The sequence below is a fragment of the Parasteatoda tepidariorum genome, chromosome 3 (assembly GCF_982258835.1).
Source record: "Parasteatoda tepidariorum strain Cologne lab strain chromosome 3, Ptep-v5.0, whole genome shotgun sequence".
Taxonomy (NCBI): domain Eukaryota; kingdom Metazoa; phylum Arthropoda; class Arachnida; order Araneae; family Theridiidae; genus Parasteatoda; species Parasteatoda tepidariorum.
Genome location: NC_141757.1, coordinates 43,629,905 through 43,655,383, shown reverse-complemented (window position 1 = coordinate 43,655,383; position 25,479 = coordinate 43,629,905). Strand labels below are relative to the sequence as shown.

At 26.5% G+C, this 25,479-nt stretch overlaps 3 protein-coding genes across 8 annotated transcripts in view; 2 read left to right on the top strand and 1 right to left on the bottom strand.

Moving 5' to 3' along the window:
* Positions 1-8,800, top strand: part of LOC107447570 (exonuclease mut-7 homolog) — a 34,160-nt gene extending 25,360 nt beyond the window's left edge. The window contains exons 15-20 of the mRNA XM_087159249.1: positions 177-212; positions 1,236-1,388; positions 2,554-2,607; positions 6,455-6,586; positions 7,584-7,922; positions 8,563-8,800. Of these exons, the coding sequence (XP_087015375.1) occupies positions 177-212; positions 1,236-1,388; positions 2,554-2,607; positions 6,455-6,586; positions 7,584-7,922; positions 8,563-8,736 (888 nt within the window). The 3' untranslated portion in view covers positions 8,737-8,800. The remainder of the gene's footprint in view (positions 1-176; positions 213-1,235; positions 1,389-2,553; positions 2,608-6,454; positions 6,587-7,583; positions 7,923-8,562) is intronic.
* Positions 8,801-9,510: 710 nt separating this feature from the next.
* Vha13 (V-type proton ATPase subunit Vha13) lies at positions 9,511-13,268 on the bottom strand. Its single transcript, XM_016062510.4, has 4 exons — positions 12,921-13,268; positions 12,722-12,837; positions 11,525-11,625; positions 9,511-10,602 (listed from the first exon to the last, which is right to left on the bottom strand). The coding sequence occupies exons 2-4, from the start codon at positions 12,801-12,803 to the stop codon at positions 10,429-10,431; spliced, it is 357 nt and encodes a 118-aa protein (XP_015917996.1). The 5' UTR covers positions 12,804-12,837; positions 12,921-13,268; the 3' UTR covers positions 9,511-10,428.
* LOC107447574 (transmembrane protein 245) overlaps positions 13,165-25,479 on the top strand; it is a 41,640-nt gene continuing 29,325 nt past the window's right edge. For 4 of the 6 annotated variants that reach the window (XM_016062508.4, XM_043041724.3, XM_071178734.2 and 1 more), the window contains exons 1-7: positions 13,168-13,900; positions 17,382-17,601; positions 18,972-19,081; positions 20,175-20,448; positions 21,405-21,553; positions 22,318-22,422; positions 24,131-24,304. In XM_016062508.4, the coding sequence (XP_015917994.2) occupies positions 13,379-13,900; positions 17,382-17,601; positions 18,972-19,081; positions 20,175-20,448; positions 21,405-21,553; positions 22,318-22,422; positions 24,131-24,304 (1,554 nt within the window). In that variant the 5' untranslated portion in view covers positions 13,168-13,378. Of the gene's footprint in view, positions 13,901-17,381; positions 17,602-18,971; positions 19,082-20,174; positions 20,449-21,404; positions 21,554-22,317; positions 22,423-24,130; positions 24,305-25,479 lie in introns of all 6 variants that reach the window. The other 2 variants (XM_071178738.2, XM_071178732.2) reach the window with 2 other exon arrangements.

Genomic DNA, 25,479 nt, shown 5'->3' with positions numbered 1-25,479 from the left:
ATTTTCTTACCTGGTTACAAATATTTTTCATACAATTTTGAGGTTTGGAACGTCGACTTATACACTGAGATGTACAGTAGCTTAAACAAAAAATATTTGTGCATAATATATTCAAACTGTTTATAAAAATGTATATTTGAGTGGTAATTTAATTTTTTTTTTATTTATTATTTCAGAAGAATCAAAGCATAAAACAGACTGAAGATAAACAAGTAATCTTTAACTCTCATTTGTAAAAATACATGTATCTGTTCCTAATTTGTATGCTTTTTAATAAAAAAGTAAATGTAGTAACTATTATAAATAAAAATTTATTATTATCAAAAAATTTTGCTCATTTTAATATTTAAAATGCTTGCTAGACATTTTGAACCACCAACTCTAAACATTTTAATCTGTGCTGTATTAAGCTAACTTCTTAATTTTAGCAATAGCAAATTTAAAGGTTTTTCTTCGGGATGATAACTTAGGGAAGTAGATTAAGTAAAGTTGTCTTAAATCTGAAAATTCTTTTTAAAAAAAATTTTTTTTTAAATACTTTTAAACCAGGTATAATTTTTAAGTTCATAGTAATAAAAATTTAATTCAAAACTCATTTAGAATTTTATAAAAAAGGAAAAAATACATAGAATTTTAAAGCATAATGTTTTTCAAAATTTTGTATGCTTAATATTATTACTACAAATTATAAATAAAAAAGGAAAAATCTATGTGTCGATTTATTTGTCTTGTTGTGGGTAAATGGGTATACTTACAGCTTCAAAACTGAATGTAAAGATACATGAGATAAATGTTTTTACATCTAGGTGTCTAAATTTTGAATTTTTGATTGAGATAAGTATTAAAACATTACAAATAAATACATGTTTTCTTGAAAACTACTGTTTTAGAGAGGCTGTATTCAGACTTCTTTATTTTTCCCAGTTTTTCAAAAACTATTTTAAAATTGAATCCACTGATAAAGCATGCTCTAAATATGTGATGCTTGTGTAAATAAACAGAAGGTGGAAAACTAAAATCCCACGATTTATCCTCTGTTTGTCATGAATAATGACCACCAATGTTTATTTTGACATCATGGTAAAGATTTTTTTTTTTTGATGCCACAAAAAATGCAACAAAAATAATTACATATAACAGATAAATATTTAATTTATTCATTAACAGGTTAATTTTAGATCTTAATGTTTTGTTTTATTTTAGCATATTTAATTATAAAATTCTTTGTTTCTTAGTTATCTAATCCAAAACCATCTGAACCCTTGGCAATAGAAAATTTTAAAGTGGTCACTGATTGCATGTTAAATGGATTGGGTAAATATCTTCGAATGTTTGGTGCTGATGTTGTATGTTTGAATGATGGTGATGACCCTAGATGTGCTCTTGAGGTATCTTATATTTTTCTTAAAATGTTGATGTTTTGAAATTAAATTCTAATCAGGTTGATAATAAATAACAAAATGTATACGAATTAAAATGATTATTTTTTACACCAAATAATGAAAATGACAAATTAAAATTTCTAATTTTTATTTTAATTAGTTTTTTGTAATTTTAGTTCTTTTTCTTTTTTTTTACTAATTGTTTTATTTTATTCTAATGTATATTCTCTAAAATATTTGTATAGATTTTTATGTTTATTCAGAAAACATGGTTATAAATTACTAACTCATACCTGTTATACAAATACGTATTGAAGATTTCTTAGGGATTCCTGCTTATATTGAATCACGCAAGCAGAAATTAGTTTGTGTTGCAGGAAAGAATGAAAGATTTATCCGTAACTCAATTCAGAGTTAACAATTAATTTGTTAATTTAGTCAACTTTTCTATTGCCATGAATTTTAATTTTTTTGCTTATTTTACTATAAAAATGCTTTATTTGTAATAAGAGCTTTGAAGAATGAAATATTTTTTACTATAAAAAAGCTTTATTCTCAGATTAACCTTCGTTATACCAAAATAAAACTATATGTTAAAAACTGTGATATTTTACACATACATAAGTTAAAAATTGAAATGTTTTTCTCATTAAAATACATATAATAACAAATACTAGGTATAAGTTCTTTTATTAAACAGATTTCATTAAAGCAAAATTTTATTTGTGTTTGGCAAAATAGTTTTTTTTTTTTTTTTTTGGCATTAGCTTAAGTATTCTGAAACTGTAAATTAATTATTTTCTATTTCATCCAATTTCAGAGACAATTAGTAGTACTTCTATTATTTTAAAACCAAATAATTGTAATTAATAAGCCATCAGATTTGCAAAATATAGATTACTTAAATTATTAAATTCTAAAATAAATTTCTGCAAGAATTTTCTAACATTTGATATAATATTTACTCTTCAGATATATTAATTATTCTTAAGATTTCTTATTTTTATTAGTTAAAAAAGGGTAGAAATTATTAAGACAGCAATCCCAGTAATATAAAAATGTTATTCAGGCAACAAATTAATTTAATTTTTTTCTGTGTGCGTTTATGGATATTTGCTTTTTAGGACAAAATTTTTTCCAATCTTAATTTATCACTGCTCATTTGTTACAGATTGCTCAAACTGACAGAAGAATTATACTGACATGTGGTAGTCGATATGAAAAAGTAAAGTATTAATTTTTCTGTCATTAAAAAGACTTATTACCATACCCAATGCTTTTGATTGTATCATTTGGGTAAACTCTTTTGTATTCATATTTAAAAAAATTTCAAACATAAAAATAAATTTTTTTATTTACCTATTTTCTTAGGTATGAGTAAGAGTTTTTTTTTTAGAAAGTTAAAAAATATTATATATGCTAACTTATCTATTTGTTGCAATTTTTCTTTTTTATAATTAATTTAATTTGAAATGTTATATTATATTTACCACAACAAATTAAGAATTGCAAATGTTGTGAAATTCTTTATACAAATGCAACCCTAAAGAGAAGAAAAAATAAAGTTAATAATAATTAGCTAGTTGTCAAGTTATTAATTAAAAGCAATGTAAGAACATTCAATTCTCTTCTTACCCTTCCTTCTGTTCTTGCTTTCATGGGCAATTATTTTTCTCTGTACAACATAAAAATATAATCTTCTGAAACCGTTTATTGTTGTTGGTGGTGCATTCTTATTGGACTGAAAAAATTATATCCTAAAATTCTTAATTAACAAAGATCTGGAAATTTGTGATTGCCACCAACATAAAATTAATTTAAGTTTTACGGGTATTTATTTGTATATTTTTTCTTTCTTAATCAATATATTTTGGTCCTGTACTAATATGATTATAGAGATGTTATGTATACGTTACTGCAAATGACCAAAATTAATGGTTGTTGACTTCAATCAGTGAATGTTGGCAATTACATAGTTGCTTTGTTAAATGTCCAAAATATATACTAGATCTGGTTAAGTGCTCTGCCCAGTATGCCTTACATCAAGATCAAGTGCCACTGCACAGTATGCATTTAACCGGTACTCCGAACACTGATGTTTCTCCTAATCTATCCTCTGAAGATATTAAAATATCGAATAAATATAATTATATCAACGAACAAATTGATATCAAATCGGATATAACAAGTATTTTGGACATTCACCAAAGCGACTATGGGATTGTTGACATTCGCTGGTGAAAGTCGATATTCTATTTATTTTAGTCATTCATGGTAACATATACATTTGTTGAAGTTATATTCAATTATACTGTTTTTATTAAAATAAAAATCGTAACAAGCTTATAAAAATTAATGTCTTAAAACTGTAAATGTCGTTACTTTATTATGTTAGAAAATTACCCTATTGTATTACTAAATGATAAACATAATGAATTACTGCTTAGCAATGATTAAACAGTGGATAAGTTATATTCATTTTTATAACATATTTTATGTCAAACTGTGTACATTCAACATTTGCAATTTGAATAATTATATCTTTATTTAAAATTGCAAAGAAATATTGGAAATTCATTTTTCACACAATTACTAAACAATTTATTTTGATACAAATTGCTTAATGAGTTTTTATAGAAACCAATAGCCAAAGAAAAATTTGAAAAACAAGATTGAGGATGAAGTTACAATGATAGCTGATTAAAAGAATTAGCTTTAGATTTTATCCCACTGGGAAACCAGCTTTTTATCAATAGAATAAAACATTTTGGGACATTTTAATTAACAAATTCTGAATTTTGATTTATAAATCTGCTGATTGTTAACAAAAAAAAAATTATTGCAAAGCTATTGTGGGGAATGGTGAATGTCAGCCAGCAGGAAACAAATTTCTTACTATATTAGAAAACTGTAATTTTTTTATTTTGAAAATAAAGGTAGTTAAGATAAGTTATATCTTTTTAATTTATGATAATTTTATTTATTTTAACAGAAAAATAAAAATAAAGGCATAGAATGTCTAGTAGTATTACAATACTAAAAGAAAACACAAATATTTTTAATTCTAAATAGATAAAAATATATAGTAGTATTACAACTCTTTTTGTTAAATATTATTTTAATGCAGCATGAACATCTTGGTCACAAAATATACCAAATAATTAACAAAAACAAGCGAACTTGCTTTTTAGTTATTTATTTTTTTATTTATATATATGTGTGTGTGTGTAGCATAATAGATAAATACAAAAAGGACAAAAAGAAAAAAAACGTAGAAAATTAAGAAAAACAATATATATATATATATATATATATATATTTCTCTTACACGGCACCAAAAAAAAGCCTCATTACAACTCCCCGAATGGCAACGTTAGAAAATCGACCAATGATTACTGCTAAAAATGTCACATGGCAAATGTCACATGAGGTGGCAAAGCATGTAGCGCTTTTAAAAACGGAAACAATAACCAGAGTGAGCATTATCAGGTTGTTCAATTCAGATTCATGCCCTGAAAACATGATAATATTTAATTTAAACTCAATTAGGAATTAATTAGGCTGGCCTTCTCCGTGACTATAAATAAGTCACAAGGTCAGACTTTTGAGAAAATCAGTTTAGTATTGACTAAACAAGTTTTTAGTCATGGACAACTTTATGTTGGCCTGTCAAGAGTTAAGTCATTTGACAGCCTTTCAGTAATTGCTCCAAGATGCCAAATCTATAATTGTGTTTTCAAAGAAATTCTAAATGCTTAGTGTTAATTTCTTAGAGCTTTGCAGAAGAAAATGTTTTTTAGAAAAAATTTAATTGAAACGTCTATTGGCAGTAGGCATGGGGAACTGCCAAAATCAAAACTCCCCGATTAGAAATGCAGCATGGCGACCTCCACGTGGTATTTTCTGGGTAATGCTAACAGCCATGCATTTTAATTTATTGTATGTAAATCATCCTTATTTTGTTCTAAAATGTTATGTACTTTATCACAAATGTTAATTAACATAGAAATTGATTTCAATAATGCTGATCACCAAAAAATATTTCATTTGGCGATAAAACAAATTTTTGTGTTCTTGAAAATGAAAGACTTTTTGAGGGTTATTATCTCCCAAGGAAAAGTTAGGATTTAAAGTTTATATTTTTAAATAATAAAATTTTTTTTCTAAAACTTTCAGAATTTCTAGCATTAACTAATTTATTATACACATTTAGTTGAATTTAGGTGAGTAACTGCAATATTTGATAATTTATTTTGCTAATATGCTTCTCATTTAGCTAATGTTTTGATTTTTTCACCATGTACAATCTAAATAGCTAATATACTTTTTTAAAAGCCAATAAGAATATTGATAGAATTCTTCTACATAAGTACAATACTATGTCTTTGATGATAAAATACTATGTCTTTGATGATAATATACTATGTCTTTGTGCTAGAACATTGTGTTCATTGGCGAGCGAGCGCAGCGAGCCATGGTTCACAGCGTGAACCACATAGGATTGCGTAGCAATTCTCGGGGGTTGGTGAGCGTCAGCGAGCAGGGGGCGGAGCCTCCTAGTATATATATATATATATATATATTCCTTCAATGATAAATAAAATTTATTTTCATTCTTGCTCAACTGTTAGGCAAATTATTATGCTTGTTGAAATTGCTTTAGAAGCTTCCAAATGTAAATGGCGAAGTTTTTTACTGTTTTCACTTATAAATAATTTTAATTGCAGCACAGACTTCCCAAATCTTTTTCTAATAAAGAATGTATGTATAGTTTTCTCAAGGCTACCAACCAGTTTTATTGACTGGATATCCAGTGTCAGTATAAAGAATAAACCACTTATCCTAATAAAATAGTTAATTTCATAACAGTGCATTATATTACTTTATATAAATTATAATAACCTGTTTTTTTTCACCAAGTTATTTTTTACAGCAAATTATTATCATTTACCTGTCATTGTTCATGTGATTTTATTCGTGATTATTTTATAATAATTTTATGTTATTCCTGATTATTTAAAATTAATAATTGTTTTTCAACCTTTGGAATTTAGATTTTTTTTGTTTTACAGTTAAAAGGATACATGCCAGAAGACATGTGTTTTTCTGTCAACAACACAGTTGACTTGAAAAGACAAGTTGCTGAGTTACAACACTATTATAATCTTCAGTTAGACGAATCTACTTTCTTTTCACGTTGCAGTGTAATGTATTCTTTTTATATGAAAAGTACCCAAGTACCTATAATATATTTTGTTGAGTAAAAAATACTGTGTGAAGGAAATATTTAGCACAGTTTAAAAAATTGAGTTAATAATCATTGTTGAGTAAATTTTCTTAACTTTTGCATTATTTTGTGACTAGTTTTTTCTAAGCATATAGTAATTTCTAACTATAGGAGAAATGTCTTTTTTCCAAATTATTGACAGCAAATTTTTAAATCAAACCCATGAAACACAGGAAATTTAAAGGATAAAATTCATTTAAGAGTATTAGCTTTAAGAGTATGAAGAATGTATGAACAAAACAGCAAGTATCAAAAACTATTTGAAATTAAAATGAATCTACTATGCACATTCAAAAGTTTTATAAAACAGTTAAAAAGGAAATTTAAGATTCTCAATTTTAATAAAGGTTTTAATATTTCAAGTATCTGTAATAATTTTTACAAATTATTCCTTAAAAAATTATTATAAATTTTTCTTTTTTTTTCTCTTATAACTTTATATATATATATATGCTTTTCAAATATAAATTTCTGATTAAAAAATAATAATTTATATCTATTAACACATTGTAGACCAGTGAAGAGTTAATTCGTCTTTTCACACCAAAACGCTGTTGACCAATGTCGAGTTAAATCGTCAACATCTAGGCATGAAATCAATATTTAGAATGTTGTACTTTCTTTCATATTCAATTCCAAAATAATAGTCAGTGGCATGACGTAGTTTCTGTGTAAAATTTCCAGTCAACAAGGTGTTAAAAATTGGTTTATAAAAATTTTATTAATAATTAACGTTGTACTTCAAGACATGTTTTTAAACTATCTTAATTATCAATTTTAATTAAACTTTTTAAAATTCTAAATTTAACTTTTATTGTATTATTTCTCATCTAGATTAAAAACTGAAATTGTAATTACATAGTTTTTGCAATATTAATAAAATTTTTTTAACTAAAATTTTACTTTTATTATAGATATGCAATGGATGTAATTTCTTAACTGTTCCTAATCAAGAAATGTTGAATCTCTGGTGTGAGTTAGTTGATGAAAATACTAAGTGGCAAGCTACTAAAACCAAAAACAGGCCAAATACCACTTATAAATGTGACATTAAAACTGCAGACGGCATTGAAAAAACATTTGTTTCTATTCAACTAGCTAATCTTTCACCTAGAGTATTTGAAACTGTAAAAGAATTTTTAGTCTGTGAAGGATGTGGAAAAGTTTATTGGGATGGCTCTCATTTATCTCGTTTAAAAAGTGCTGTTTCTTCTGTCATAGAAATTCAGCCTTCAAGTAAAAGCTTTTATGAGGTAATTGCTTTTTTTTCTTATAAAAATGAGTTTTAAAAAAAGCATATTTAATATGCCATTTTTTAAAAAAAGTTCTATATACCGTAATTTTGACTTTTTATTTTATGTTATAGTCTGCAAACTTAGAAATAGAACTATGTTTAAAAACAACTATTTAATTTCATTATTGTTTAATGTTAACAAAATTATCTGTTATACATTTGTTAAAACCATAAAAATTAAAAAGCCATAAGTGGATCATTGTAGACAAATTATACATATCTGAATCTGAACTTATCATTAAAAAAATTTAACTGAAGTCTCTCCTTTAAAACAATTTAAGTATGCACAGTTAAAATGAAAAAGATATTTAACTGTATGAATGAACTGCATATTTTAGGTGGAAATGTGAATATTGTACTGTTGACTAAAGTTTTCATCCAAACCTTTCTACCTTAAATAAAAAATATTCTGTTTCGTAAAAATTAATCTTCATCAGTTAAGAATAAATATTTTTTGCACTTTCACCATAAAGCAACATCACTTTATAAGGTCAGTTTTTGTTTTGTCGACAAAGTTCTATATATTCAAATTCAACAAATAACTTTTTATTTGTATGAAAACTCCACATTTTTATGTTTCTTAATTATTATATTTACAGGCTTTATCAGAAGAATCTGCGTCAATATCTGAATCACGCATTAGCCATACTTCATCTACAGAAAATAATACTGGTAGTAATACATCTGAATCCAACAAAATTCCCACGAAAATTTATCATGTTGACGAAGATGATTCATCTGAAGACGATATTGATGACATAAATTTTTGTTAAATTATTAACTAACTTATTTATTTGTACAAAAAAATTTGATCTTGAATAAATATTTTATAATGTATATCTATTTCATCCGCTTACAATTATTAAATTTCAAAAACAAACTTTGATGTATTTTATAAATTATTGCTCAAATCTTTAATTATGAAAAAAAACTAATATAACAGTACCATGCACAGACTGAAAACAAACAAAATATCAATTAGAACTTCAGTAGTTTTTTTATGTAAATATAAAAAAAAAATTTCTGTATAGTTTATTTGGGTTTAATTAATTCTTTTAAATGATGTCCCAGTGCTGAGTGAAATCAAGAATAGCATTTCTTAAATGAAAAAATATTTAAGAAAATAAAAGAAATAAGACATGACCTAAATAAGTTCTGATAGCTAATAATTTATAGTTTCTTATCAAATTACTTTTAATTATATTATATCATTTAAATAAATCTGCTGTAACTTGAAGTGAGAAGTTTTTAAAAAAAATAAAGTGTCCAATCATCCCTAATAGATTCCATCTTAACATAAATGAAATAAAGATATAAAAACAGCATCTGTAGTTTAAAGTGATGGATTAAAAAGATTAGATTAGAAGTTCGTAATTTAACACATTTACTAATCTTATGTAATTTCCACAAGAAATTTTGATACAAAATTAATTAGCAAAAGTTATTTGGAAAAAAATGCTCTCCAGCCATTATTAAAAATAATGATTACTTGCAGTTAATTCTGGTTTATATAGAGTTATGAATTAATGAAATAATAACTAGTTCAATAATTGTTCTAAACATTTATTAACACAATCAATGCCACATTCCAATATACAGCTTAATGTCTCTTCAAAGTATACATAATAAATATTACAGCGTTTAAATCTATGTCTCATATATCTATAATAAAAAAATTATAAATAATCTCATCAAAAATTTCACAACTCTGCAACAAATCACAAAAGCAAAACATAATAAATTATTTAAATGAATAACAAAACTATTGACAATTTCATAATTACATTATATCTTTTAAAGTTAATAAAAAGCAGCTTAAATATTTAAATTTACATTTATAGCTCTAAAATTATAAATATATAACTAGACATATTGTAAATAAATATTGAACAATGGAAAATGTGAACTTTTACTTGTTTCAAATTAAGACAATACAGTCAGGGTTTTATAGTTATCTATGTATCTATTCTTTACCAACAAAGCAACACCTACTTAACTTTAATCATAATCTACAATTTTAAAACTGCAGATAGAAAACAAGCAATTTAAAACAATAAAAAATTATACTATAATAAAACTGTATTTATGTCATAATTGTTCAAAAAGCAAATCTTTCTTGGAAACAAAGCTTAAGTACATTACATTATTCAAGCATAAATATGGGTAAAAGAATATTTTTAATTTCAAAATTGTTCTTAAAAATTCGACAAATAATTAAGCTTTACTTTCTTTATCTAAGCTAAAAATATAAAAAAGTTCATTGAATAAAAAGAAAAAAAATAATCAAATTAAATTTATATAAATAATTTCATTACAGAATAAAAGGAACACTTAAACATCATAGTGCAGTGATGAAACTGATTATATACATAAGTGGAATTCTTTCAACAACCAAAAACTACCTTTAAAACATTAACATCTTATACATTGAATTTATTCAAAATTTCAATGCAAAAATCTTTGATTTATTTTTGAGCTCTGAAATTTTGATGAACTTTGGGTTCAACATTAAACACTTGACTACATAAATAGTCAATGATTTTGCCTTTATTAGTTCCAACTGTATTCCTCATTTCTTCAATTTTATGCACAGTGCTTTCTTCAATTTTGGCAGCACTGCTTTCTTTCGATCCCATATACTGAAAAAGTAAATTTTAAGTTCAGAATATAAGACACACAAATAGATAACCATTAAAACTAAACTAATAAACTTCTATCAGAATTTCATAATAAAATTCAGCTACTGGAATCACTTAAGTTTTTTTTTTTTTTTTTTAATTTTATTTAAATCAAAGTAAAAGAAAAAGGGGGGGGAGGGGAGCTATCAAGATAATTTATCATTCTTTGAAAGACATATTGTATAATGAGAACAAAATATAGAATATTTCTTAAGTCATCAAATAATTTTAAAATTTTTTAAACTACCAAAAACATTTTCATACACTTGATCGTCTACTACCAAAAAGACGAAATAATTGCAAACTTTTATTTAAATGAAATTTACAGGTATGAGATAGAAATAAGTAGATGACATATATCAGATGCCTTTCCTGTGTCTTGAATTTAAGATATAAATATAATGAAAGAATATAAATTTTTTGTGAACAATTTATGTAATCTTTAAACCTTCAACATAAAAGAAACCACTTAGAATAGAAAGAGCATAATAACTGTACATAAAAAGAAATGTTAGGTTAATGATAAACACTCAACATTTTAAAAATTAAAATAAAGAATTAGAAAATATTACATTTATCAAAGCATTTTTGTTTGAACATTTTTTAAAATGTCTTTAAACTCATCATGACTACTGAATATTGTTAAATGTAAGAAACTTTGCTTTGCATTTCATTACAACAAAAACTTACCAATTGACTAGCCTGTTAGTAGCCTTTAATGTACAAAATAACTACTTTCCGATCATGTTTTTTATAGAAACTTTTACTTAAGGCTTTCTAATTTTATTAACTGAATAACCTTAAATGATGTTTATGAAAATATATCAATCTAATTCAATAACTAATTGAAATCTATAACAAAGTAACAAGAGTTATTCATTACTTGTTTTTCATATTCTTTGAACTGCCGTTCTCTTTCTTCTCTAAATCTTTGAATTTCAGCTTGAGCTTCTTCCTTGGCTTTTTTCAGTTTCTGTGCTTTGCCTATGAAGCAGTAGATAACAATTAAAAATAGTAACCAAAAAGTAAAAAATTTAACATATAACATATAAATTTCATATAAATTTAACATATAAATTTCAAGATACGTGAAACTAGATTAAATAAAATATCTGTTAAAGTCTATGAATTAACTTTTATTCAGATAAAACCAGGTTGAGTCAAATATATTTAGAATGTAAAATAATGAACTATACTCCAGCAGTTAAAAGTTAAATTTTAATAAATATCTTGCAATTCTATATTTTCAAACCCTTAAGTTTCAATAACAATTGGTGATGTAGATGAAATAAACATGTACATGATGAAGGTGTATTTTTAAACAAACAGTTACTTAATTATTCATAAATAAACTATAAACAATTTATTTTGAAAATTGAAAGAAAAAGTACATATATAATATTTAAAAAACATTTTAAGATTTGCACATTTTTTCGTGTTTAATGAAATTAAAGCAATAAATCTAGTTTGATTTTTCTCAATTAAAACCAGCCCTTAACAAAACAAATAGTCTTAATATTTTTTTTTTAAAAAAAACAAAGAATATGTATAATATTTTTGAGTCAAAACACATTTGATGTTATGCAAACTTTGTCTTCTTAAATGAAATTAGATTTTAACAGGTTTTCAACTTTTTCTATGAAAAACTAATTTTATATTTCTTACTGTATAAATAAAAGACTAGATTTTTAATTAATAAAGAAATCCATGAGATACATTTTGTCTGACATTTTATTTGGTTAAAAAAACATTCTCATTGAATACAAATTAAAATGATAGATTTAAATCATTTGAAAACCTTATTTAGCACCACCTTTACATTATACACTTTTAAAATTATAATTTCGGTTACTTTTTCTTGAAAGTTTATTGATAATAAACTATCAAACTTTTTATCACAGTAAATTATTTCTAAATAATGTTTGGTTGGTAAGCTGGTTTTGCAATTCTACACCAATAATACATTAATAACCTGCTGAAGATCAAACTGGTTAATATGGTTGAAAATATATGGATTAAAATCCTGAAAAATCAGTTTTGCTTGTCTCGTGATACAATGATATAAAAAAGGGCGGCTTACGCTTTCTAGCCTGATTCACTTTTTCATCAGCTCTCTTTTCAGCAGCAAGTAGTTGCTGTATGCCTTGTGTTTGACTAGCCATGATCTCGGAGTATTGTAAAGCTGATTATCCAATGCTAGAAATGTGGAATAGAATAAAAATTATTACTTCGTTCTGAATTTACAATCTAAAGAAAACGATAAGGATCATAAAACTTACAAGATTTACAACATATAAAATCCAATACTGTTTGTTCTTTCTCTACCGAGCAAACAGTTGCCAGATAATTTTTGTTTGTAAAACACGTGATTAATAATGACTAAAATATTCCTTTATTTAATCTAATAATATTTTTAATTTTCACAATTGAATTTTATTAATAGAATAAAAATTCGTTTTTCTCTAATATGGATACTTGATAAAAAAAAAAGTCTTAGGATAAAATGCACATCTCAACTCACACAGTAGTCTGCTAACTTTTGTTATTCGATTTTGTTGTTATTTGTACATGATGACCATAGAGGAATGATGACTAAGAAATCATATCGTTCTAATTATTTAAATTGTTCGACAAATTTGAATCAAAATTGACTTTTTAATATAAAGCCAATATGGAATGATATGTTTTAGCCATTTATTATCATTTCTGTAGTCATTTCTGAGTGATTTTTCGCTAAATGATGGCTACTGATGTTTCGCGTTCTTTCAAATTTGATATTTCTACTATTCTTCCAGAAGGGCACGAAAAAGCTTTTAAACAAGCATTTTACAATGTTGCTGCAATCGTATTTGTCCTTTTTATTATTGTTGCATGTGTCGCTGTTTATTATGTATTAGAGCCTTTCTTAAGACCGTTACTATGGGCTGTGTTATTCGGATCTGTATTACATCCATTTAAGCACCGCATGACGGTTATATTAAAATCATGGATTTTGAAATTACAATTATCAGGCACACCTCTTACCATCGGTACATTCACTGCTCCATTTATTGTCATCGATCACATTTCTGAAAATTTATGGGAGTTTACTCTTCAATACATTGTGATATTTGCCACTATAGTCAGTTGTATTTTTGTTTCATTTCTTCTCTACAGTTGTGTTCCTCTACATGTTATTTCATCCATTCTCAATACTTTAAGTTTTGTACTCAATGGGGTGTCTTCTATGTTAGAATTTTGTCAAGGAGCTTCTTTCTTGGTAGGTTATAAATTAAAAATAACAATAATTAAAGAAATTAAACATTGAAATCGAAAATTAATAAATATTTTTAACTACAAGCTCGCACATTTGGAAAGATTTCTATATTGGCAACTACGGGGATATTTCGGTATCGTGATCAGCCCCGCCAACTACAACCAAAATGCCAAATGGAATTTTAAACATGCAAATTTTATTAAAGGAGCATCTAGAGGTTTGCCCTTTGAGTTGGTCTCTTTCTGTGATATTCTATATAGTTTCTCGCTGGCCACTGCCCGTAAGTTGCCCTTACTTGGCGATTATGCTGCCACAGATCACGATACGGAAATATTCCTGCATCTATGCCCAGAATATGTTTTAGTATCAAGATCTCTGGCACCAACTATAATTGCCTAGGTGTCAAATGAATTTTAAACTTAACCTTTTTTTAAAAAAATCCTGTAGTGATAAGCCTGGGGGTGACTACAAATTATACCCTTCAAGTTGGCAACTTTCTGTGTTGTTTTCTTTTTTTAGTTTCTCATGGGCTGCCCAGAGGCCAAGATTTGGCAATTATTCTGCCAAAGATTACGATACAGAAATCTTCCCCATACCAAAATAATCTCCAAGCTTTGGCAACTTTTGGGCCACTACCCAGAAGAAACTGGAATTGCCACTACCCAAGAAACTAAAAAAAAAATTCATAGAAGGGGACCAACTCATAGTGTATAACTATGCCACTAAGCAAATCATAGCCACTCCCAGACAGATCTCTACTAATTTTACGGAGACATACTCACATATCTTAATTTTTAATCATTGTGCCCAAATAATTACTTATCAGAATTCCCAGAAATAGAAAACAAGAAAAGCAAGGAATCTCTTATTCCACATTTAGCACTGTAAATTTTGTCAATTAATAACCTAATATTAATAATGTTGCCGTGGCAATGGAACATATCATTATTTGGTTATAGAGTTGATAGATATTGTGAGGTAGTTATTAGTACAGTAGGGAACCAATTTTCCGGAACGATCGGGACCTTTCGCTATTCCGGATAACTGATTTTTCCGGTTTTCTGAATCTCTACAAAAAGCCGCTTTTTTATTGTCAAACTCAACTAAAAAAAAAAATATTTACAAATAATCTTAAAAAGAAGAAAAAACAATGAAGTAATACACTAATGATTATTTCCAAAATGATGGTAAGGTAAACATCTTTCAAAAACGAAAAAAAAAATCCTGAAATCTTATGCAGAAAAAAAAAATTTATTAAAAATGGCGTGAAAATTTATCGAATTTCGTTCCGGTTTTTTGATTTTCTGATTTCCGGATAACGGGTTCTGTACTGTATCATCAAAAACTTTGTAATAATTATCGAACTGAATTTCTCTAAGATATCTTATCTTTCTTTTGAAAATATTAGCTTTTTAGTGATGTCATCACTTAATTAAAAATTTAAAAAGTATTAATGTCTGGAAAACATATTATGTTAACTAAATCTTGAGTATTTATATTCCTATATCATGTTTTTTATAGTTTCTCATTTGCAGAGCCGGATTATACCTTTCGTAGGCCCTAGGCACAGAGCCGGATTATACCTTTCGTAGGCCCTAGGCATAGCCGTTTTTGGGCCCTCCCCTCCTTCCCCCACTCCTCCCCTCTTTTCAAAATTTATGCTAAAATTTTCTTGTATATTTTTTTTTTACATTTTTATTAATATGGATTTTAATTTACGAATTTGTTTATTGAACTTTATCTGCAATACCGACATACTGCCGATATTGCAGTTGATATCGATAATACCATTATGATTAGTTCGATCGATAACTATGCAAACACTTCACGTCAACAATACAACAACAAACCAGCAAAGAAAACAGTGAAATCGATAGTGAGATTAATTACAAGAAATATTTATACAGTAGAGAACCAATTATCTGGGATGCTCGGGACCATCGCTATCCCGGATGTCTGAATTTCCCAGTTTTCTGGGTCGACCAAAAAGTGTCATTAATCGATGTTTTATCGAACCCGAATTACAAGGAAATTACACAAAAATTTGTCAGAATCTGAGATTAAACTAAAAGCGCAAAATTTGGTGAAAATTTACTCATCCGATTTAGAGAAAAACTTTGTAGATGAATTTTTACTATTTTCAAATTTATATGAACATAAATCTGCACAAGAAATGTTGAAGGCTCAAATTAAAGATAAACTTGTGAATACTTTTCCTAACGTTCACATTGCATTAAGAATATATTTGTCGATTCTTGGATCAAATGCAGGAGAAAGATCTTATTAAAATTGATAAAAAATTATTTGCGTTCAACAATGAATCAAGATCGTTTGGCATCGCTCGCACTTATGTCTATTGAATACGACATTTTGCGTAGTTTGGAATTCGACAGCATAATACAAGATTTCGTTGAATTCAAAAATCGCAAAAAAGTAATATATTAGATCATAAGATTCTGCAAAATAATTTATTACCGAAAAATATTATATTTTTATTTGTATCTTCATAATTTTGTGCAAAATACACTTGTTGTTTTTAAAGCTAAATTATTTTTGTCAACAAGTTTTTCGTAGGCCCCTGAATTTCGTAGGCCCTAGGCACGTGCCTAGTGTGCCTATAGGTTAATCCGGCTCTGCTCATTTGCTATTACTTGGTTCTATAAGAGTGATAATTTTTGTGGAGGTACAAATGTGAGAACCTCGCCTAATATTGTTATAATTTATGCTTATTTATTTGTATTATATTTTAAATCTTTTCCTTTTGCATTTATTTTATTATTCCTGTAACAAAAAATTAAGTACTTATGGTATAAAGATTATCAAAATTTGTTCCAAATATGAACATCAGCAATTTTTTAAGTTATAATTTGATATACTCACCAAGTTTGTGAACTGCTATGTAACAAGATTAACTAATGTTTATAATTGTTTTTTATTAAATATTATGGTTTTCTTACATTAGTATTTAGTTTGGTTTATAATTATAGTTCTGTATAAAATATATGGTTTGGTTAAAAAAAAAAAAAAAATTTTATTTCTTATTTTTAATTAGAATTTATTAAAATATATGATTGTATTTATATTGACCTAAAAGAAAATATAATCAAACATAATTGTAATAAAAAAATTTCTTAATTATCTACAATGATATCAAAGTAATAATTTCTATTTATTAAATGGCATTTATCTCAATAAAAAATAATTATAAACACTTAAATTAGCTATAATGACATAATAACGCTGCAATATTACTAAGCCCTATCTTGTCAAATTCACCATCCTCAGTACTAATCTATAATAGAGAAATGGGTCCTCAAAATTAAGTCCCTCACTTTCTCACACATGTTTCATATCATCACTTTTTTAGTCAAATGTTTTGACAATGATTATGAAAGAAGAGAAATATCATACAGTGCATATTAAAGTTACGAATTTAAAATTTTTGCATTTATGTTTATTAAGTTGTAATTCTTTTTTGTTGCAGGTGTGGTCTGTTTTGATTGGATATGTAATAATTTTGTCTGTTTGGTGGACACCATCTACAAAGCCTTACTTAATTTTTTTCTCTCCTGTCATTTGGACCATTTTTATTTGCCATTTAGTTAATGTTGCTGGCTCTTTACGTCTGACAATTCTACTTATATTTTTTGCTTTGATGTTAATTGGACTTATGGCTGACATAAAATCGAGATATTCAGAAACAGGTAAATTTTTTAACTCTGTATATTGCTGCTTTGCAAAATCTATTACCTACTTTTTCATTTGAATCTATTCAATAAATAATTTTAAAAAATATTTGATGAAAAAGAAGGATTTTTTTAAATCTATTTGATATTTTAAATAATGTATTAACTAAAATTTTTACATTTTAATATTTATTCTCTTTTTTTTTTTTTTTGTATTTTGTAAAAATTTATTAAGAACTTTTTCTCATATAAAGTTTGCATTCACGCTCTAAATAAATCTACATTAAGTATTTTACTTTATTGAAACATGAAAATTGGTTCATAGAATTTACTTCTTGGTTTTAGTCGTTTTGCAGTTCTAGTTAGTTTTCCCTTTTCCCACTAGTCTGGTCCAAAATAATTTTTTAATTGTGTCAATGTTCACTGCAATTTAATCAAGTTTCCACTTAATTTTTGTGTTGTATATATTAGAAATTAAAATGAAATTTTAAATAACTAGCTTTTAATTGAACTGTTAAGAGATGCCCATTTAGCAATAAAAGTAATTTTTAAAAAATTAAAACTTTCTTAACCCACACTCGACATTAGACTTTCTGCAACGAAATGTGGTCTGGAATCAGACTTGGTTTTGGATCTCAAGGAATTGAGGAAAAAATATTGTAGCTTAAACAGAAACTTACTATTTTCAGTTATTATTATTATTATTATTTTCAGTTAAAGGTGAACAATTTACATTTTTTTTTTTTTCGATTTTCCTTATTATTACTTTTATATATTTATTTTTCAATTATTATGTAATTTTTTTTTCAATTTATATTTTGGAATTTTTGTACTTGGAGTCTTTAGAAAGAAGAAATTTTGAGTTAATAATCTTGCATAAGTAATCATGTAAATATGTTTTACTACTTCTCATTTTCTAATTCTATGATTTTAATTTCTAAGAAAGAAATGTAGATACCACTGCTTTCAAAAGTCATATATAGATACTAGACTTTTAAAAAAATTTCAATTTTCACTACGAAAAATAAATTTTTATCATTATTATTTTATTTTATTTTTGATGTTATTGTTATGAGATTCTCTAGAGTTATGAAAATGTGCCACTTTAAGCAAATGCCTTGCTGGCTAAAATAAGTCTTCTTTTATAATATTTCATTATTTATTATTATTAATTACATTTTAAAATTGCCAGTTTTGGTGGTAACAATCCAATTGTTCTAGTAAAAATTAGAACTTTCTGTTTTAATTATATCACATATAGCCATTAATAAATGATTGAAATTAAATACAATGACTTAATCTTTGGACATTAAAAAGTTTTAATTTTTTTAGATCATTGACTCATAAATTTATTTTGAATATGTTCCTTTTTTTAAAAAACAATTTAGGATATTCTGAAGATTCCACTGGCATGTTAGAGTCTAATCCTCGTACTCCTATGCAGGCAATTAAATCAGGCATAGCATGGATACGTGGAACTGAAGAGCAGTCACCTGAAGTAAAATTACAACTTATTATATTTTATTTAATAATCTAAGAAAAAATCACTTCCTTTTAAATTGCATTTAAAAAAATTTAATTTATTTGAAATGTAAATTTGATATCAAGCAAAATATTTTCTTTACTTAACTGTTTTATTTTTATGATGTTTATATTTTTGATTTTATGCAACATTTTCCAAAAATCAATATCAACAGATGTGCAAAGAATTTTTTTTTTATTAAAGCCACTTAGCTCTTTGTTGCTCGGCTTTTTACTTTAGCTGACAGACCTAGGCCAACATTCTTATGGCCAATATAGAAAGTAGGATGAAGATAGTGAGAATTAACTGACTGTAATTCTCACTATCTTTAACATGCCTTCTGTTTGCAGAAGGAGTGCCGACCGGACTGTGTAGGATTCAGAGAACTGGCCTAGCATCAGAAAGGTTCTGTGTTTGAATCCCGGACAAGGCATGGATGTTCTTTCATTCTCTCTATTATCTGTCCTTACTGTTTGAGCAACATACGCCCGCTGTTAAGAAGGCCGCTGAAAGATAACTAATATGAAACCCCTGAAAGAGTAGCCAACGAATCTGCCCTAATACACCTGAATTGATGAAATATCAACCCAGGTGGGCATTGGGAAAAAAATTTTGAAAGGGGCTTCATGTGATAGAAAGCAGTTCCACTGTATTTATTTATATTATATTATATCCACTGTATTTATTTATATTATAGTTCCACTGTATATAAGTAATGTTTGACATTAAATTTTTTACCTCTAGATTTATTTTGATGTTAAATTTTGCTTACCAAAGAATTTCTCATTTATGATTTTTTTAAATAATAAATTAATGAATTTAAAATTAAAAAATTTTATTTCTCAACAACTCAACCATTTCTTTGGTTTCAAGATTTGTGTGAAATTTTATTATTTAGTTGAATGTTTATACTTTTTTAATAAGTGTTGCACTAACTTCAAATAGTTTTTTTATTAATAATCGTTATTTCCTAGTAAGTTTTATTATTTCCAAGTAAATATTATTACTTATTTAAAGAATTTTATTTTTTCAATTAATCATTTCTGTATAGACGTTTATTCTATTTTAGCTATCATCATCAATTGTACGTGGTACCCAAGCAGAGGAAATCGATAATTCAACTCCAAGTCAAAAGGTTCAAGTTGATTCCTCTACTCCCGAAAGTAAAAGACCAACTTCTTTGCCATCAACTTTTATGGATGAAATTCCATCTGAAGAAAAAATGAGCAATTTTTACATTTATGGACTCTTGTGGATGTGTTTTGTCATTCAACTATATCGTCATATGTCTCTCTGCTACCTCATGTTAATACCTTGTATTTATATGGGAATCAAACATGCAGGTTTCTATATAAATATCATTATCTCATATTTGTTAATATTACTTTGCTGTTTGAACAAATAGAGCTAAGCCATAACATATTGGATGAAATAGTTTTTGAAATGCAACTCATTCTAGTGATTGACTGATACGTTCTGGTCTAGTAATTTATTGATATCCTCATTCTTAATAGTTTACAAAGAATGAGGGACTGCGAATGATACAGCTTTCCAAACGGAGTATGTCTGGTTACTTAATCTAGTGCAAAAGTGCCACAACCAGAAATCTCTCTGTCCTTAGACTGAAGCAGTTTTTTTTTTTTTTCTAAATTAGGATTCAGTTCCGACTTGTTAAACTATTCTGCTTTTAAAATAAGCTTTGTATTTAGAAAGAAAAAAATTATTTTCAAACTTAAATTTGTACATTTAAAATTATCGATTTCTCTATAAAAAGCATTATGATCAAAAACTTGCTTAATTTCTTTTTCCTAAATAGTGAAGATTTATATTCATTTTTTGTTGATATTGCTAGTTAAAATCGTATCTTAAAAAGAACTTTCAAGTTTGAGTTTATCTTATGCTATAAATTAAAATTTAAATAATTAAAGATATTTGAGAAAGCTTTTCAATTATCTATATTATGTGAAATCATGTCTTTCTTTATCAACTAAGCTTGCTATTGAAAAATTTCAAATACTATATCTGTAAAAAAAGTACCATCATCATTGCCAAGATATACATGTGAGTTGTTTATTTTTAACTCATTGTCTTAGAGGTAAAATTATTATTTTTTTGCAGATCCTCATAAATCTATTTTCTAAATTGAGCTTAAAAAAGTTTCTTAAATTTTAAGCTTATACTCAAAAATTATTTAGCATATTATATAAGCATATGCATTAATGGTGTTTATTCTGTTTTGCTACTGTGTGCTTTATTTGCATGTATATATTTTTTAATTTTTTATTATTTTTTTCATTAGCTATAAAATTTGGACTGATGAGTTTTCTGAAAGAAAAATTTAGAAATGTCTATGCAAATTGTTGTTCTACATTTGAGCAAAGAAAAGATGCTTTAATCCCTGCTCCTTTACGCGGACTGTGGAGACTGTTAATTCTTGGAGATAAAAAGGTTTATTTTCTTTCTCTTTTATGTGCACGCTTCATTTTTGTTTTGGGATCTATTTTTAGTTTAATTAAGTTTCTGTTAATTTTATCTTCAGACTACACTAAGATATTACTGCAAATAGCGATTTGTTTTGCAAACTTTGTTTTGTAGTTTTTTTAACAGCTGCATCTGTTGATGAATTTTGTAGCTAATTGAAAAATTTGGTGTGGAAATCCTAGTTACTCAAGTAGAATGCAGCAAAACTTACATTTCTCTTCCCTTATAGATTAGTTTTTCTTTAATCGATTTTGCTAATCGTTGATCATTTTTAGGACACCTAGTATAAGAACAAAACCATTTGTGCACTTCCTAGAACTCTCATTTTTATAGTATGGAATGACAAAGCATTTTCTTTCTGGCCTTATCATTACGATAGCCAGAGTGATAATTTAAATGTATTTTCAACCTGTATATGAACTTTTAAAAGCCTATTTTAATTTTTAATAGAGAAACTTATCATGGCAGAAAAAAAAATTATCATAAAAGGTTGGCTCATTTGTAATGATATATTTTTATTTGTTTAGATACATTTCTGACACTTCATTCAAACTATTTCTTTTTTTTAAAAAAAAAAAAAGATACAACTTGTGTAATTAATTTATTTAATTAAATCATAAAAAGCCTGCCATGATATGTGATCAGGATGCCAAAAAATTTATATCGTGAAATGTTAACAATATTTATTTAAGTTAAATTATTTTTTACTGATTTACTATTTCACATTTTAGTTTTTGATTCTTCTTGAAGGATCAATTGATACATTTACAAGCATGATGGCCATATTCCTGGTATTCTTTTTTGCTGTTATAGGAACAATATTTCTTTGTGTACAAGTAAGTTCATTTTCATATGGAATGCTATGACAAATACTTTCTGTTCATTATCTTGTTCAGAAAAATTTTTTAAAACTTTAAAGCATATTTGTGAAATGTATAGTCTTTCAATTTTGTTTATTAGTTTTGCTTAAATGGAGATTGTTTCTAAACACTTAAAAATTGCTTCTTTTAACTTGCTGAAAATTCTTATATTATTAAGTTATGTAAGCAATGATTACATTTTTAAAGGCTATAAAAATGTTTTTTAACTTTTTGAATAAGCATCATTTAGTCATAATGAAATACTTTTCAAAAATTTATTATTTATATGAATTGTAATTCAAGCATTTATTCATGTGTTTTTCAAGCATCTATTATGTGTTGAATGCATATAAACAGTAAATTTTACTTAAAATCACTTAGTTTTGTTACTGTCATACAAATCATATGAGAAACATAAAAGTTTTTTTTCACCTTCAGTACTCGTGGCATGCTTTCAGAACTTAATTTTCAGAGGAAAAAAAATTTGCATCTGACATTAAGCCTATTTTATCAGTACCTAATTGAAAAGACGTGCTGATTTACTTATTGAATAATTCTTTTTTGCTTTGTTGTGGGAAAAATCATCATTTGTAAATCTACATCTTAACCATATAATATATTATGTCTAAAATAGTAAGAAAATATTTACTATTAAGTATCGACAAAATATGCTCTATTTAAACCATAATATATATTATAATCAGTTATATATTGGCACCAAGCTTAGTCATGCAATTAGTTGGCACCATTGCTAAGAAATTTTAATTTGTCATGGTTCGATTTCAATTCATTATACTTCTATTTTTATTTATTTTACTGTGCAATCTGTTTTGTATTCATTATAGTTATCTAAGATTCTGTAGTACTTTGCATTCAATAGTACTTTTGTATGCAAGTTTTTTAGCAAAACCAAGAAGTAGAAAAATTTTGAAGGGAAAAAAAATTCTCATCAAGTTTTTATACATTCATTGTTTAAAAATGCATTGTTTTGATGATTTTTTTTCTCTTCCCCCCCCCTTTTTTTGATATAGATGAAGCAATTTCTGAAATTAAAATGAAATTCCTGAAAACAAATTTTCAAAAAATAAAAGAACTATTCAAAAATAAAGTGCTAAATCATGGGTTTCATAGATTATAGTCAATACAATGAATATAAAACTTCGTTTAAACTCCCCTATTTATGATGAATAAAGAAAATATGTTGAAAGCCATCCGAGTGTGTGAGAAGACACATTTAACACTTTTGTTGAATTAGACTGTGTCATTGATAAATTATTGTACTCATGCTTTAAGCAAACAACTATTAAATATTTTTTAAGTAATATTTTTTGCATTGTATTTATTATAATGTGGATAACTTTTTTAAAAGTATGTAAATAAGTTTTTTTTTATTATATATGATATTATTTTCTTTATTCGATTTTTGGTCAGTAATCTTTTTTGATAATTTCAATTTTCAATATTTCTTGATGATAATCCTTTTCTACAAAAAAAAAAGTCTAAAAAGAATTTTTTTTTTCTGTTAACAAGATATTGTTGATAATTCAAATTTTTGATGTTTCAAATTGTTTTGTCTTAGTCTGAGATATCAGGCTGAACTATACTAATGTAAAAGCCCTACAAAACTAATGCTATTTTCTTGCACATATTTACAATTTCAACAATTAATTAGTTTTCTTTTTAGATCTATGGTGAAAGTATGCATCTTGTTACTGTTACTAGTAGCTTGATAAATCGAACTGTTCACAATACTGATATACAACAACTTGTGCCTGAAAGCTTAAGAGATGTTCAAGGAACTGTTGATGCCGTCTTAGATGATGCCTTTCTTTATGGTCGAGGCTGGATTTCAGCTACTGTGAGTAATAATAAAAAAGAAATATTTAATTATTGAATTGCTATCATCAGAACAGATTCAAATGTATTTTAATTGCAGTTTCATCATTTAAAAAAATGCCAAAATTACAACAGTGTTCAGTCTACCTCCTTAGCCTAGCCTCTTAGCCCTTTCCATCATAATTATCATTGCATAAAGTCATTATGATGGAAAGGTCTCATAAAGTCTCATTTGCTATTCTATCAACAGAATGTTATTTTGATATCCTTTAAAACGTTCACACTGAAAGGTTCATTCCACTATGGCAACTGAAGTTTAGTCACTTGATTTAGAATAAGTTTCAAAAAAATTTTAAACTACAGTCAAAGTGTATACAGTATATTGAACACGATTTATAGTGAACAAAAAGTTTGCTCCTGTGCAGATATACACGTATAATGTTATTTTTTCTGGATGTAGTGAACCAAAAAGAGAGAGGAAATTGGATATTGGGAATTTTTTTCTTCCTTCCGACTAATTTTTTCTCTTCATTTTTTTATTATAATTTTGAAATTTCTACTTCAAACTAAATTCGTATACCAATTTTTAAATCCATATATAGCATGGAATATAGCAATAAGCATTTTGTCTTGTTTGCTTCTTTCATCTCACTCTCCCATCCCTAAGCAAAGGCCAACACCAGCAGATGTTGCACCTGTAAGGACCAGTGTTTTATTTCCTGTCAGAGAGAGTGCGTTGGAATGTCTAGTTATTCATTAATGGTCAAAGGGGTGGACACTAATCTGTGATGATAAGGCCCTAATTTCAACTCCTTTTTACTCTCAGTTCCGTTAAAGAATCCTCCAAATAGGTGTCACAAATTAAACCATGGTCAGCAGTAAATGTAAAACGTTCTTCATTGAAGATAAAATGGACATAAACAGGAAAATTGAAAATGGATGTAATCAAGCCAATATTTGTAATAAAAATAAAAGTTAACATATTTTTGTTACTACATATTATTTTTCAGTTGTTTATTTAAATAATGTGTAATAAAAGGAGGAGTTGGAACCATTAGTTAAATTGTCTGAGAAACGGATATAGTGAACTCCCGGTTATAGTGAACCGAAATTTCGGTCCCTTGAAGGTTCACTGTAGCGGGGTTTGACTGTATTTCCTTTGATATTACCACACAATAGATGTAAAGCTCCTAGAAT